The sequence below is a fragment of the Channa argus genome, chromosome 22, assembly GCF_033026475.1.
Source record: "Channa argus isolate prfri chromosome 22, Channa argus male v1.0, whole genome shotgun sequence".
NCBI lineage: Eukaryota > Metazoa > Chordata > Actinopteri > Anabantiformes > Channidae > Channa > Channa argus.
Genome location: NC_090218.1, coordinates 5490612 through 5507500, shown reverse-complemented (window position 1 = coordinate 5507500; position 16889 = coordinate 5490612). Strand labels below are relative to the sequence as shown.

The window sequence follows — 16889 nt, the reverse complement described above, 5'->3', positions numbered from 1 at the left end:
GGTGTTTCTGCCACGTCTTTAGTCTAATGTTCAGTCCATATTATGCCAGGAGATTTTTTTCCACTTGAAAAGCACACCGTGTCCCCTGTTCTTGACGACCTGTTGTCCAGTAGCTGGCACTGCAAGTCCCATGTGACTTATGGAGGTGCCCATTCACGGGTTCACGAGAAGACTTTCCTAAAGCCCATTCTCAACAGTAATAATGAATTCCGACCATATTTTCAATTTCAATTCAATTCAATTCAACTTTATTTATATAGCGCCAATTTACAACAAAGTCATCTCAAGGCACTTTACAGAATAAAGTCCAGACTACACAAGTATGTAGAAGCAACCCAACAAATCCCCCTTGAGCAAGCCCTAGGCAACAGTGGAGAGGAAAAACTCCCTTTAATGGGAGAAACCTCCAGCAGAACCAGGCTCAGGGTGGGCGGCCATCTGCCTTGACCGGTTGGGGTGAGTGGAAAGTGGAGAAAGAAAAGAAAAGAGCAACGAAAAGCAACAACGAAAAGCAACAACAAAACAACAAAAAAGCAACAACAAAACAACAAAAAGCAGCAACAAAAAGCAACAACAAAACAACAAGAAAAGCAACAACAAAACAACAAAAAAGCAACAACAAAGCATCGTGCAGGTTGTAGGATATAGAATTAATGGTATACAGTAGTGACAAGTAAATGTATAGAGAAAAGCTAGTTCAGGTTGAGTGAGCAGTTTAACTATAAGCTTTATCAAAAAGGAAGGTTTTAAGCCTAGTCTTAAAAGTAGAGAGGGTGTCTGCTCCCCGAATTTGGATTGGAAGCTGGTTCCACAGGAGAGGAGCTTGATAGCTAAAGGCTCTGCCTCCCATTCTACTTTTGCAAACTCTGGGAACCACAAGTAGGCCTGTATTTTGGGATCGAAGTGGTCTAATCGGGCGATACAGAACTATGAGATCTTTTAAATATGATGGAGCTTGACCATTAAGAGCTTTGTATGTAAGGAGGAGGGTTTTGAACTCTATTCTAGATTTTATGGGAAGCCAATGAAGAGAAGCTAGTGAAGGTGAAATATGATCTCTCTTTCCTAATCCAGTCAGCACTCTTGCTGCAGCATTTTGGATTAATTGAAGGCTTTTTAGAGAGTTATTAGGACACCCCAGAAGTAGGGAATTACAGTAGTCCAACCTAGAAGTAACAAATGCATGGACCAGTTTTTCGGCATCACTTTGAGACAGGATGCTTCTAATTTTAGCAATGTTCCGTAGGTGGAAGAAGGCTGTTCTAGAGATTTGTCTTATATGTGACGTAAATGCCAAATCCTGGTCAAAAATAACTCCAAGGTTCCTCACCGCAGTACTGGAGGCCAAAGTTATGTCATCTAAAGTAACTATATTGTTAGACAGCATATTTCTCATGTTTTTAGGCCCAAAGAGGATGATTTCAGTTTTGTCTGAATTTAGAAGTAGGAAATTGTAGGACATCCAGGTCTTTATGTCTTTTAGACATGCTTCAAGTTTGACTAATTGGTTAGTATCTTCTGGTTTCACAGATAAATAGAGCTGGGTATCATCTGCATAGCAGTGGAAGTTTATGGAATGTTTCCTAATAATTTTGCCTAAAGGTGACATGTACAGATTAAAAAGTATTGGTCCTAACACAGAGCCCTGTGGAACTCCATAGCTAACTTTGGTGCATAAAGAAGAGTCATCATTAACATGAACAAGTTGGAATCTGTCTGACAGATAAGATTTAAACCAATGTAATGTGGTTCCTTTAATCCCAAATCTATGTTCTAGTCTCTGTAATAAAATGTTGTGGTCAATGGTGTCAAATGCGGCACTAAGGTCTAGTAAGACGAGTACGGACACAAGTCCATTATCTGAAGCGAGGAGAAGATCATTGGAGACTTTTACTAGTGCTGTTTCTGTACTGTGATGAACTCTAAATCCTGACTGAAAATGTTTATCAAATCATCTGATTTTCAAAATATAATTTAATAATTGGATTTTTCCAGAGCTATTAACTGTCACCAGTATCAAATCAGCCAGGATCTACAATATGAAATCAAACCATTGCTGATAAGATTACTCAATTGTACCAAGCTGTGCAGACAGGTGGCAGAGCAGGGTCAGGCTCCAGTCCCTATGAGTGAGAGTCTGTATTCTTGGCAAGAAGTAACACATATCTCCAGTTGTCGTGTTCCCTCATCCCAGATTCTGCTTGCAAATGTCCTCTGGCTCTCTGCTTTTTATGGACGATGTGGTTTTTCTGGCCTCATCCGACCACAGGCCTTCAGCATGCACTGTGGTGGCTTACAGTGGAGTGTGAAGGGACTCTGCTCCAAGCCTGAGGCTTGGATTACTTCATTCAGCTTTGGAGTGAATCGATGCCCAAAGTGAAGCAATTTATGTATCCTAAGGTCTTGTTCACGAGTGACAGTAGAAAAGGAGGCCAACTGGAGTTAAGGAACATAAATAGGTGCAATGCTTAACGCAGTTGATGACATATGTTTTCAAGATTCAAGATTTAAAAGACTTTATTGATCCCATAGGGAAATTGTGTTGCCTTGTTACAGATTATGTAGAGGTTAAGCTCAAATTACTATTATCTAAACGTCAACGTTTACCAAGTCGCTGAAATCACTTGGCAGCGTGTAACATAATGTTTCATTATTTATTATTTGTAGACAACAGGAGGGAAGTCTGGCTGGTGTTTTCAGTAAGACACTGGTTGGTGCAAAGTGGCAGAGCAAAGGCAACACCCTGAACTTCTTATTTGAAAGACGTGTCACAGACTTCCAATACAAACCAATGGCTGACACCACCCCTTCATACATCCATTTTATATTCTTCTCTTCCTCTAAGTTCGCTAGAATATGCTCAGCTTTCTGACTTCGAGGCTGAAATTACAGTTGGAATTACAGTTGGAGATGTCTTCCATATAAATGTGGTCTAATTTGGCAGTACGCAGTACAATGACAACATATTAAACTTCTGCAAATAAAGTAAAGTAATATACTATTCCCCTTAATTGATTGCAGTCTTGGCTAATGTGCAGCTAGTGCAGCATGATCGATGTACCTCAAGCTATATTTATTTAGCTCATTAACATAGCGGAATAATACATTTAGAGTTTATGAATTATACAAAACATTATTGCTGCATCTGTCTATTATTTCATTGCAGCTATAGGCTACTCAAACCTTTGTTATCTAAGGTCTTGGCAAAGTAATTAAAAGTATGCACACCAGATCAGAAATAAGGCAACGCTAGTTGAGTTTTGTTTTGTCTCACCCACACTTGGAAAAAGCACATAGAAGTTCATGTTAGTTTTAAACCCTTACTAACAGGCTTGAGGTGCCCTGAAAGTAACCTCACAAATCTCATACTCTTTTCCTGTTCTGCCAAAACAGGTGTTAATAAAATTCTTTATCACATCAAATGATCTGGACTGAAAGGAGCTGCGCTGAGAAGATGTGGAGTGTGAATTATATCTGGCATAGTGAAAGAGAAATGAGAGAGCAAGAGGGCATCTAACACAAAACAAAGAAGACAATTAGAAGTTTTGCTTTAAAGTCACCATTTATCCTATCTGTCCACTAAATTTATAGATAGGATGTAATTTATTGTGTAAAATTATCATGAAAAGGATTAAATATATTTCTGAAACTGAGAGAAAAAGATGTAAAATGAAGTAAAACAGTGATAAAGGAGAATGTGAGCATTAATCTGAAAACCCACTGATGCTGTAATGAACATGATTGTGAACCTGTGCAGTCAGTTTTATTGCTATGTCAGAGTAGACAAAACAAATAGTCTCATCCAGTGCGTTATCTAACATTATCCTTCTGAGAAATAAACCAAATCAATTCAGGAAGTCAGTAATAACAAACAGCTTATCAGGCTGGTTCCCAGCACGCATAGCATTTTCCTCTGTTGTCTTGCTCTTTCTGAAAAAACATTAAAGCACGGAGACTCGTGTTGTATGTTGGGAAGGTGAATCACACAGTTGGTCTCAGGCATCAATGAATCATACGTCTTTATCATCGTTATTAATTTCGAAGCAATGAAGAGCATCAGAGTGATTGAAAATGTGACACTTTAATTCATCACATGCTAATGAGTTTATCGGTTTAATCTCAAAACACAATTAAAATATTGCATTTATTAATATAACATCTGGTTAAATTTATGGTTCACTCCTGTGGGATCTGATGTACTGTTATGTGCTCTCAGCTTTGTGTGTGTGTGTGTGTGTGTGTGTGTGCGTGTGTGTGTGTGTGTGCGTGGGTTGGTTCTTGCATGGCAGCCTAACACTGTCATCGCTCAAGCTTCATTCTGTGATGATCTCACAACCCCGACTGAGTGTCTATACACACAGACCCAAAATAATGTGATAAAACAATTTGCACTCGTACATAGTTTCTCGCCATCTGTCTCTCTGCCCTCCTCTGATGCCTCATGTCATCTAAAATTAACAGATGCTGTCAGCGAGCATCACTCTGATACTTGAGGGTCTCACCTTCCTCTTTGTCGCGAGCAAGCCCTGTACGATGGGAGAGCGTTAATGGTAAAAGGTGTAAGTAACTAAACCCGAAATAAATCCAGTATGTCTCCAGAGGATCAGTGGCTGACTGTGACACTTTGTGAACTGTGATCTCATGATGTCTGCAGCCTTCAACACTTGTCTCGCTCTTTAAAAACCATCTTGGGATGACTGTAAATGTACTTTCTGAAACCAGATGAGCACAGAGGGTGTCATGAATTACAGAGAGAAAACCAAACAACATGCTGCAAGAAAGATCAAATCATGGCTAAGGCAGTATTACTATTTAGATTAAAATTTACCAGCAGGGATTTTTGTGTTCATGCAACAGCATCACAATACCTGTTCCTAATGCCCACATCACAAATTAGCCTCAGTTATTTTTACAATCTGTACAACATCATCAGTTCTTAGGCTCTTGACCTTTACACCCTGTTTCATTCGTATGTCTTTTAAAGCATCATAAATGTGTGACTGTGTGATGAGATGGGGTTCTCACACAAATTTCGTCACTTTTTGAATTAGCCTTATATTTTAATAACCCTCAAACCAACAGTTTGCCTCTATTGACAAGTCTTTCACTCTGGAACCTGGATGAGCTGATTCCTCTGTGCCATAGACCTCCGCTAATGCCTAAAAAATGTTAAAGGAGCCAGATACACCCCTTCACTTTGATACCACAAAACACATCTTTTTTGGTTGTTGAAAATGAATATCATAATATGTCCTGCCACATCTGAAGCCGAGCTGACAGGAAGTCACACAAGACGTTTTTCACATTGACTGCTGGCCGCTTCTGCGTGTGAATGTTGAATTCGAAGTGGCACAGACACACATGGAGAGCCAGCTGAAGTTCACTGTCTTGTATAGCTTGGACATATGGACAGGAGGAGCTAACCACTCATTCCTTATACATGTAGGATCAACATGATTGTACAGCTTGAAACACCACCCGTTAACTGCAGGAATAAGACATTTCCTGATATGTACAACATGTCGCTCTTATTAAATTTGCTTCGGGTGAAATTTCACCCCAAATGATAGAAAAAATCAACACTAATTTGTCTTGAGGATGTTTGGACAAGGAGCAACAGAGCCCGCAAAATCGATGTAGGACAGAGTCAGTCCCTGTCTACCTCTAGATCCATCACACCATCCTGTATTTCTATCTGTATTCATCTCTTTTAAGTTAAAAATTATTGGGGTGGAAACGAAAAAAGCCACCGCCAAAATATCAGAATTAATTTAAATGAATTATATAAATGTGTTACTTCCACCCTTCTGCCTCCCTCCCTCTCTCGCAGCCTCAGTCTCCTGTGCGCGTCAGAGGTTGCGCAAGCCGCCTGCCCGCCTCCCCGTGTAGTACAGAACTGCTCGCTCTCTCCCATTCACCTCAGTTTACTATCACACTGGGACGGAGCGCTTTCCAGAGGGTGCTGTTCTTGTTCTTCTCTTTAACCCGCTTTGGATTATCACTGTGTTTTTCATCATGCTGGAAGTGGAAGGTAGGAACCTATAAGAGATATTTTTATTCGGCTTTTATTTTAATCGGCGGTCGTAAACTCAACGCGTTCCTGCACGGATCATATATTATGTGGATTTAAGCTTTTTCTTCTTTTTTTTTTTCGTTCGCGAATTTGAAGACCTTTGCAAAGCGGTGCGATTTTGCGTTATTACACCACCGAGAAATGGCTGTTAATGTTTTGCCCATCGTTGTATAACTGGGAGGAGCACGGCTCCTGTGCGTAACGCCGATGCTGAATTTCATCAATGAAGATGTCCAGGAAAAGCTACAACTATAGCTTTTCGTCTTATTTCACTTTTTACCGCACGTCTGGGAACACACGCAGCCTGTGTAATGTCATGTCCAGCGGAGCTATTTTAATCTGCTCTGTCTTCTTTCTCTTGAATGATTCATAAAGTTGTGTGATCTCAGCAGGAGGCAAACACAGTAAAGGTTGGAACCGCTTTGCTCACCCAGGTCTCACGTCGTCAAATACAAATTGTACTTATGCGTCTGAAAACCGTCAAATTCCGGCACCAGAAAGCTCCAACCAAAAAGAGGGAAAAAGTGAGGAGTGTGTTCAGTCTGTCCAATTACTGCAGGTTCACAGACCTGTACTTCTGTTGAGGCAAGGTTGAAGCAGTGTCTTGTTGCCAAGAGACAATAACCCACATTTTAAGTCAGATGAAAAACAGCCTCATGTTTTTAATGATGCTGTTAGGCTTCTCTGAATAAGGCTTTTGCTTGACTAGACACAGGATTGGAGTTGAGCATGGATTAATGCAGTGTTCTTGTTTAATGAGGTGATGCTGCGGGCTTTTGTGCTGAGCTGCAGCTGGGAAAGTAGACCGAGCTAAGGTTACGATTGCACGTAACAGAGGATCAGGTTGAGAATGAGGACAGCCTGGTGTTGTATGTTGACTTACAGCCATGCACTTAGAGCCTGGAACATGCTGCTATTGTTACATGCACATATGTTTAAAGGTCAAGGTGTAAGTAGCTTGATCGGGGAGATTTGGAGCAGTAGATTTGTATGTTGGCTAAAGTAAAAAAAAAAAAAAAAAGAGCAGTGTGGACTTCACTTCCTCCTCCTCCTCCTCTGCCTCATTGTTGTGAATGGATAAATGTTGAGGGCGTAAGAGTTGGCTGCTCCAAGACACTCGGAGATATAAGTTTTGTAGAGAATATGAATTTACATTTAAAGCATAATTTATTTCAAAGTATCCTTCCCGGTCTCATCCTTCTCTCCCCCCCCTTCCCCCCCCTGCTCCATTTCCTCCCTCCAGTAAATGGGACACCGGCCAGTCAGCTGTCCACTCCTCATTCGGGAAAATCTCCCAGCCCCTCCCCGACCAGCCCGGGTAGCCTCAGCCGACGCCGGGTAAGACGAGAACACACACACACACACACATACAAACTTAACATCTAGTGACACTCAATCGATAACACATTCCTTCTACATTCTCAGGAAAAGGACAAAGCCGTGTCTGAGCATAGGCCGACTACATCTTAAAGTTCCTAGAATACGAAGAATCCACTACATCCCAACATCTTTAGTGTCTCAGAAGTGGGTGGGTGTTGGCCTTTGACCTCATGCAGTGCTGCTCTGGGATTCTGAGAATGACAGGCTCATGTTAGGATCCTCAACTTTCATCCAGTGTTAATAGTTTCCAAGTGCAAGTCCTTCTGTCATTGTGATATTCTGTCATGTTCCCACATATGCTGACCATTGCCGATCTGTTAGTCAGTAATTTGTGCAATTTCTGATCGAAAGATGAGACTGATCATTGGCTTTTTGAGCAGCCTGCTCAAATCTTCTAGCCTGTTTTTATTCTGCAAAATGGTTTTTTATCCCATTAGCCACAGAGCAGTGCAAGTACATCATGTGAGCGTAAGAAAAGCCCAGTCAGTGCTCACTGCTGATCAAGGACCTTTTTTAATCAAGTCATGTCATTTGGTACATGTCTGTTTTTGTTAGATATGTAGTAACACATTTTATAATAGCAGATTTGATTATTTCAGCCATGTTTTGTTCAAATGTTAACAGACTGTAAACCCTCTAGTTACTGCAGACAGAGAAAATACTGCTTTGCAGGGCTGGAGCGTGCAACTCAAACGGAAAATCTTAAATTCCACATTAAGAGAGGATGGGTTCACATGAAGGGTGGTGTGTTTGTGTGTGTGCGTGCGTGCATGTTCAAGATCAAAGTATTTGTTAATCCAGTTCTTCACAGCGATGATGGTGAGCTTTTAATATCAGCTTCAATCCTAATCAGACCCTGTTTCTTCAGAGCAGCTCTTTAATTTGCTGGAGCTCCTAAGCCTGCTTCTGATTTATTTCCGTCTCCATCATAAACAAATATCTACACATTCAGTTCATCTAACTCACATTCATATTCCGACACGGCGGTATTTGTGAATGTGCACCTGCACGTGTCTTGTGTCTTTCTCAAAAACACTCCCTGAAACCCTAGCTACATGTATGTACCACTCTCCTTACCTCACATCAGGGGTGCATCTAACCACAAAGCTGTTTTTAGGGAAGAGATTCAAGAATATGGTTGGAGTCTGCATGGAGGACACAAAGGAATTTGAGTGGTTGTAAATTACTTATGCACTTACTTAAACCCTTGTGCTTCGGAATCCATCAGTAATGAGGTTATGTTGACTTTGTGTGAGGGTCAGCAGGGGCGACAGGAACAGGTCTCATTTGGGTTGTAGCTACTGAGGTCATCTGTAAATGGAAGTGTGTCGGCACACCCCTCACCCCTAATTTCTTTCTGTCCGGTTCCTTCAGGGTGAATTAAAGTGGGGCCGTTTGTTCAGACAATTACACTGCTCAGTTTCTGCTGCTCTGTTCTTTTTCCCAATTAATTTCCTTGTTTTCAGATTAAAATCTTTAAAAGTCCGGGTTAACAAGGTGAAGGAGGGCAAACCAAATAAAGTGAGGAAAAAAGGTTGCTTTGCATTGTTTTTGTTTTTTTGTTACTTCGATTCTATTCTCATTAGACATTAGCCATCGCAAATTAGCTTGAGATTGCAATTCCGACCTCAGTGCTTAAATTTTAGTTTTACGCAGCACAAACTGAGTGTGTATTTTTTTTTTTTTTTTTTTACCAGAGATTATCCCAGGCTTTATATCTGCTGACACTCTATACTAAACCTGTAATAGCTTGGCTGGAAGGAAGGGAGAAGCCTCGCAGCCCATTATCTCTACTCTCTGCTCTGCTGCTTCACACTCTTCAGCCATATTACAATGTGATTCTCTCATCCACCTCTTGCTTTTTCTATCCTCCCTGTTAGTGAGTCTCCCTCTGTCCTCTCCCTCCCTGACAGTTTCTAATTTCCTTCTCACTTTATCCCCCACCCATTTTCACATACTGTACCACCACCCATCCTCCTCTCACATCGCCATATGAAAGGGTATTAACTTCGCAGGGAGAAATGATTATGCTCCATCCTTTCCCTTGGAGAGGAACTCTAAGCTTCTTTGAGAAGTTGGCACCGAATTCTGACATTTTCTTTCCCTTTGTGTCAACATGCATGAGTAATCATAAATGTCGACCACACATACACACACACAAACACACACACACGTGGTTACTGTTGTACTTTCAGTCATAAGAGAGGACCTTCATCACCTTTTATACCTTAAAATGCATAATTTATTTAAAGCAAACAATGACTCGGATATAACTCTTCTCCCTTACATGAAACCTGAACATCTGAGGCTTTTTGAAATATCAGCTAATACAGTTTTGAAAGCTCCCATAAATCTATTTTCTTAGCAGCTACATAGCCACAGAGACCTACTATGAGTATTGCATTAAAACAGTTCACCTCTCTGGACCCTGCATTTAAACACTTAGAGGCACTTTGCTGCCTGAAGTAGGTTGCTCACACAGCTCAAACCATCCCAACCTATTTTCCTCAGCGGAGTATACAGACATGGCTTTTTTCCTTTTGATTTCACACATACATAGCTGCAGGCACATAGATGTGCATACGTCCACAATGAATTTGGACACAAGGCCGCTCAGTAACACTCCGGCTTAATAGCTTTCCATATTCATACTGAGTTTAAGATTTTATGTGCAACTTACAGACATATGCATCCACGCAGACACACACCCGGAATGTTGTCAATATCCTGTCAATATCTGCCCTAAAGCACATACAGATGTCCCGGTCTGTTTTCAGCATTGGATGTGAAAAACACGTTTAGTGAAATTAATCATTAAAAAAGAAGAAACAGTGTAGTATTAACCCAACAAAGGTCTATGATGACACCACATCAGCTGTGATACAGCTGTGTGTATGAGTGTACGAGAGAACGAAAGTGCTAATTGTTAGCTGGAGTATGTCACCTACATCCTCCTCTCACCATTGACTCATTCATGTCTATAATCCATTGAATTGCATGCTCCATCTCTTATTGTCCATATTTTGTGTTGGGTGATTCATTGTGTGTGTGTGTGTAAGAGAGAAAGAATATGTGTGTCTGTGTGTGTCAGAGAAGACTGAAGGAGAGCATGCGTATTATGAGCTATGAATTATTGTCTCTTCATGTGCGTTGTAAGGATTGTATTTGTTTTTTGGCTGTATTATATTTTACATTTCATGTTGTGTTGTTGTTGTTAGATTGTTGTTTCATTGTGTTTCTGGGACTACCAAAAGGTCTGGCTGCCGCACGTGAGAAAAATTCAATCGCCACAAAACATTTCATTTCTCGAATTGTTCACATGTGGTTCTAACCAGGCTTAAATCTTTATATGAAATAATCAATGGCACCAAACTTTGCAGAGGGCTTTTATTTATTTTCCATTTGCATGAAAAGATATGTACATATAAAAATAGTCTGTGACAAATCGTGTTTGACAATCTAGTCATCTATATATCCTGATTTTCTCATGAGCGGCTGCCAGTTCTTCTTGGCTCATTTTATTTTCTTTGTTTAATGTACTCATTTCAATTGTTGATGTCATTAAATTAATTGTCATTTCATTTTCATTTTGTGTTTTCTCTTATTTTCCTCATCAGTGGTGCTGAACAGCTGTTCATCATCTTAATCTCATACAAAAACAAACAGATATCATTTTCAGTAAGTGGTGGGTGATGGTCATGTTGAAAGTCATCTTCATGTATGTTTATTAGCAGGGTTCCTCTGTTAAACCCACTTCAGAGCAGATATAACAATACATGTCATCTTCATCTTCATTTCTAATGTCCCGTTGCCTATGTTCTGGATTGTTTCCTGTCATTTGGGGTGGCCAAGTCTCCCTACCCCCATTTTTTAAAAATTTTCTCTGAACCATTTAATCACATTCCTTGTGGTTAGAAAACACTCTTGTTTCCAACTGGCAGACCAGAAAGACGCAATTCCCCAAACTAGTGTTCAGCTCTTCAGGAGAGAGTCAAATGGATTATGTTTCCTGTCCGTCTAGACACTAAAATAAGAGCCAAGAAATATTATCTCCTGTACCTTGGGTTCTTATGAGAGACAGAGTAGGAACTTTAGACAAAACAAAGTACCCTATTTATGTCAAATCATATTAGATTCCTTCCACTGAAGGAAAAAACAACAAATCCTGATTATTGTGTGACAGTGACAAGAAATGCAGCTGGAGGAGAGGTTTGGCTCACCCAGCTGAAGGGACACAGACAACGATGGCTTTAGGATGTATGTTGTAATCAGTCAGACGGGGACACTGAGAACAAGGCTGGCATTACGGTCAAGTTGGTTATGTAAATGTGTGGTGCATTTTTAATTCTGAATTCTACAGTTGGCAGACTTCCTTTTCAGGCATCATCGTTCCCACTGCTACACGTGCGATGCTCCACATTTAAGGTCAATCTGGAACATCCTGTTTAATTCCTACTTGGACCCTGATCAGTATGCGGTAGCTGACTGTTGCCCTTGTTGGTTTTGTGGCTCCAGCCATGATGTAAGAGGTTTGTCGGTGTGTTTTTTAGTGGTGTGAGTCATAGCCAAAGTCATAGAGCAAAAGTCTAGAGATGTAGAGCTAGGAATAGTGGATGTCGTATTGTGCAACAGGGAGAAAGCTGGATGGCTAACAATAACAAGACACTTTCTGGCAAATTTAATGATCAATATCAACCAGACTCCATACGTCTTTCATCCTGTCTCTTCGTTTCCATTTTCGATCTCTCTCTCTCAGTTTCTCAGTCTCCTCCTTTCTGTGTCTGTCACTCCATCTGTCTCGTAGTTCTTCACACAGGAACGAGACACAATGTTCATAGAAGGTTGAACTCACCTCCCCACCAGCCTGCAGACAGGAAATGGCCATATATAGGCTTCTGGCTCCACACTGGAAGTCTCATAAGCTGCCTCTCTCCTTCTCTGTGAGCAGTTTCCATAGCAACAGTATTTTGTTTCCCTCAGTGGCAGGAAGAGAGGGAGATAGTTCAAAATGAGAAAGCCAGTGGACGACAGGGCTGGATGTGAGATAAGGGCACAAGAGAAGTAAATAGACAGGATGAGAAAATAAAAGACCAGGAGGAGGATGTTTTGGAAATAAAGCACAGGAGGGTCATTGGCTTTATGGGTATTAAGTGGGTTTTCTTGTTCCGGGATGAGTGCCCAGTCAAAAACAACATTACATAACCAAATTCAGCCTGACTCACAGCTACAATCACCTGGTTGTCTTCCAGGTCACAGCAGTAAAGATGAGAAAAAGAGCTGACAGTTATTTGGGCAGGGATATAGGGCGCCTCGCTGCTGTAAATAGTTTTCAGATTCAAGTCATTACGATGGTTTGCCTTTTTGGCTGTGAAATCTCCGGGTAGTATCACAGTCTGACAAGAAATAAACAGGTTTATGACAACAATAAAAATCACATAAGAAAAATACTTTGACCAAGATGAGTTTCCGGTAAACATTAACATCAATCTGCACTACTGTTTAAAATTTACTTTGTGAAACTGGAAGCACGATATGTGGTTTATTCTGACACAGTTTCAACAGAAGCTTTGTTTTGTGACATTTGGCCTTCTTTTGCATGTCGCCCTGTTTTCACTGTTTTCATCGCTGGGATATTATCACAACAATGCCCAACATCCATTAATTCAGCAGTGGCTTTTAGATCTCATCTCCTCTAAAGAGTCTGGGCTGATTGATTTGAGAATTATGTTGTATGAAATCATCATGAGAGTGCTTCAAAAACATGTCACTAAAATGATAGGTAAAAGAAAAATGTAGCATTTTCCAGTTGCCCACAGACAGTAGCTCATGCATGATACGCAGAGTGCAGAGCCCTTACAGTGCAAACTGCAATTGTTAATGATTTACCTTTGCCAGTTTAATTTTTAGACCAATTGTGACACTGTCAGACTCTATTACTACATTTGCCAGCTGCATCTTTGGAATTTTGTAGAGTACTAAACCTCCAAACTCCAAAGATCATTGCTTCCTCCAAATGAAATAGAAATGTGAAGCCAGCAACCAGTTTTGGAAGAAAGTAGGGTAGATTCTCATTTACAGTCCGGACTAGATTCTCGCTCCCCATCCTCGTTGCTTCCATGACAACCAGACAGAAGGTTACGAGGTGGAGGTTGTAATGAGTTTTTGTCTTTAGATGCTGCATCTCACCAGTAGCTTCCCCCCTAATGACCTCCTGCTTACCAACCAGATAAAAGGCAGTATTCACCCACATTTATTAATGTCACCGAAACCTGTATTTGTATGTATTGTTAAAGGCAATAATGAGGAGTGAAGGGAACATGGAATTAGAAAGGGATTTCTTAAAGTTGTGTGAATGGAAAATTAGCTTATTGGGATGCACTCGTCTGTACAATGTGTCCAGCTGGTTTACTATATTCAGCTCACTGGCTTAAGTAAAGCAGTTTTCATTAGCAGGTGTGTACACAACCCAGGACAGCAAAGTACAACAAACAGACATGCAAACATACAAACTGACTTAAAGCTGTTGTGAGGATGAGACAAGTTGCACAGAGTCCCATTGTCTATTTTTGGATGTGTGTATTTGCTTTAGCTGAGACTGCAGAAGAAGGGTCTGTTTGATTATATTTTGTGAGCAGGAAGCAGATTCCGAACTATTTTCAGTAACAGTACAGATAATGAAATAATTATCTCCTGTTTTTCCCCATCCTGTTATCCTGCTTCCTGCCTATCCCTCTCACTCCAGGGGTCCCACTGTTCTTCCACGTCTCTGTCTTCCCGTAAAGTGGCCAGCTCACTGGAAGATGCTGAAGGAGTTGTTAAAGAAGGTGAGGAAAATGAATGTAACAAGAATGTCCAAATGGCTTGTTTGTGGGCAAAGCCGATGTACTTGCAAATATCATGCATGTCTGAATCATGTTATTGACCTTTGAATTCATCTCTCCCACCCGTCTCTCCCATCTCTGTGTTATTCAGATTTGTACATTATGTTCTCGCACCTTTCCCCTCCTCTGGTGACTTTCGTTACCTCATCTGACTCCATAAAACTTTGTAACACCACAAACAGCGAAGTTCCTGTACATTTTGTTATTTGGCAAACTATCTATGTGTCTTTAAGATGACTTTAATATCATCTGGCATTTTCATCTTTGAAGATATTCACTTATAGAGTACCCAGAGAAGTTTCTCAAATGAAATAAATTAATTCTTGCATTAATATTTAATTGAACGTTGATTGCATGTATTTGCATTTTGATTAACCCATTGGTTTCTCATATATTTTTCCATTTCCCAACTTTATTACTGATTACCGCTCACAGAGCACTGTGCAGAGCCTCGGAGAGCCAAATGTCAAATGTAACTAAAGACCTCACTGGCTTCGACGCTTAATTTAAATAAAATAAAGTCTCACAATCCATAAGAAAGATGTGTGTTATAAACTGTCTTCATTAAATTTGTATCAGTCCTATTGCCAGTGAAGAATTATTTATATTCAGATATATACAGTATGAAGTAATCTTAATTGCCATAGCCTGTGCTATGGTCATTATTAAGGCTGTCTATGTCCTGGGTGCCTGCAAAGAGCCAATACAATGAATCCTTTTAGGCTAAAGAAAGTGTGCAGATCTCTGAACTGAAAAAGTTTAAAACGTAAACGTGTGTTTCTTCTCTACAGCTGAGGTTGTAGTCGATGAGGTTCCAGCTGTGCCGTCCTACATATCAGACCGCTACAAGGTGGGGCGTATGTTAGGCGATGGGAACTTTGCAGTTGTTCGGGAATGTGTGGAGCGCTCCACAGGACGGGAGTATGCTCTGAAGATTATCAACAAGGGCAAATGCAGAGGAAAGGTAAACTACAAACCATGACTTCCAAAGCTAATAATTACTGCGTAAGAATATTCTAATTAGGTAGAAATACTGTTTCTTGACACAAATGTTACTTATTTAGTAAGACTTTTTGTGTTTTACACTCACTAGCCACTTCATTAGGTACACCTGTATGGCAGCAGCTCTGACATTAATACTACCTTTACAAAGTTTTTCAGTTGAAACTGTCAGAAGGTGATAAGTCTGCAATATGTCTCTTATTGAGGTCGTAATGGAGTGCATTAAATTTTAAGTGGCTTCTAATGTTTGGCTGCTCTTTTTAAAATGAATGAGGGGGTTGATTTCAGACTGCGCTTCTGGCAACACTCATCACACCAAGAGAGGTTTAATACAGCTTTAATCCATTTGTTTTACTCTGCTGTGAATTAAGTTTAATTTCATTCCAGGAGCACATGATCCAGAACGAGGTTGCCATACTCCGCAGGGTCAAACACCCCAATATTGTCCTGCTCATAGAGGAGGTCGACACTTACAGTGAGCTCTACCTGGTCATGGAGCTGGTCAAGGTGCGTAGTCACATATTTACTTGTTTATTTTTATGTGTTTGTGCATCATTTTGTCTGGTTATAGGGAAATTTTGCCAAACTGAGATAATAAAATCAACAGTTTCCTCTCTGCTGTATAATGGTGATCATTATCTCCAATTTGAGGGCAGCAGAGAGGCAGAATTGGTGACAGAAACACAGCAACAGCATTCAACGGCTGAAGCAACTGATGAATTCTAACCAGTCAAACAGTGCGAGATTGAGAGAATTGGTCTATGGCCTGGAGCGCTCGTGTGTTCACATTTTTCATTCTCTCTTGCTCTCTCAGTCAAGAAATGTTTGTGCATAATTCAGGAGCCAGGAATGTGATCCATCTGTTCGTGTTGTGGTGTGGAGTACTACAGAATATAGATGAGAGGCAATCTGTGGGAGAAATGTGTGTACTTGTCCAAAGTAGGAGGATCGAGACGAGGCTGTGAATGAATGAGGTGGAAAGAGTCACTGCAAAATGACAGGGACTGAGAGAAGGGAGAGAGACAGATGGAAGCATTGGAAGGGGAGGGAAAGGCTAAGAGCAGCGAGGGAAATGCCGCCAAGAGTATGGCAGCACATAGTTTGGTGTCCTTTTTTTGTTGGCTGCTGTTTTTGGGCAGTTTCTCAGTTTTAATTAAATGAAAATGTAATTTTCATACGCTGATATTTCAAACAATTAAGTACTTTGCGAGGGCCATTTCCCGTTTCAGCATAGCAAAGTGCTGCCTGCAGAGGAACAGGTTTTCACATACGATGTAGAAAAGCTGAATTGTACAGAGCCCTTGACCCATCCAGAATCACCATTACCCAACATCATAGATGCACATCAGATTACTGCTACGTATTTTTATTATTTCTTCTTATTGCATTCATGCCAGGTCTGTGTGTCCGCTTTTGTTTGCATAATCAAGATACTGAAGTGCACATCATTCGGTTAGCGTCTGAGCTGTGGCATTTGACGGTTCTCCTATTTAAATAACTGTTGCCGTGCGGGTCAGATGCTGACAGTGTTCCTGTGCAGGGAGACAGAGAGA

The 16889-nt window shown here is 40.6% G+C and overlaps 1 protein-coding gene across 9 annotated transcripts in view; it reads left to right on the top strand.

Annotated features, from left to right (window-relative positions):
• Positions 1-16889, top strand: part of dclk1a (doublecortin-like kinase 1a) — a 44797-nt gene that overhangs the window by 21567 nt on the left and 6341 nt on the right. For 5 of the 9 annotated variants that reach the window (XR_010912115.1, XR_010912116.1, XM_067492204.1 and 2 more), the window contains 4 exons: positions 7317-7411; positions 14196-14277; positions 15126-15298; positions 15724-15843. Coding sequence is in view for 5 of the 9 variants with exons in the window: in XM_067492204.1 (XP_067348305.1) it covers positions 7317-7411; positions 14196-14277; positions 15126-15298; positions 15724-15843 (470 nt within the window). In the remaining 4 variants the exon portion in view is untranslated. Of the gene's footprint in view, positions 1-5862; positions 6032-7316; positions 7412-7498; positions 13057-14195; positions 14278-15125; positions 15299-15723; positions 15844-16889 lie in introns of those variants that run through there. The other 4 variants (XM_067492206.1, XR_010912117.1, XR_010912118.1 and 1 more) reach the window with 4 other exon arrangements.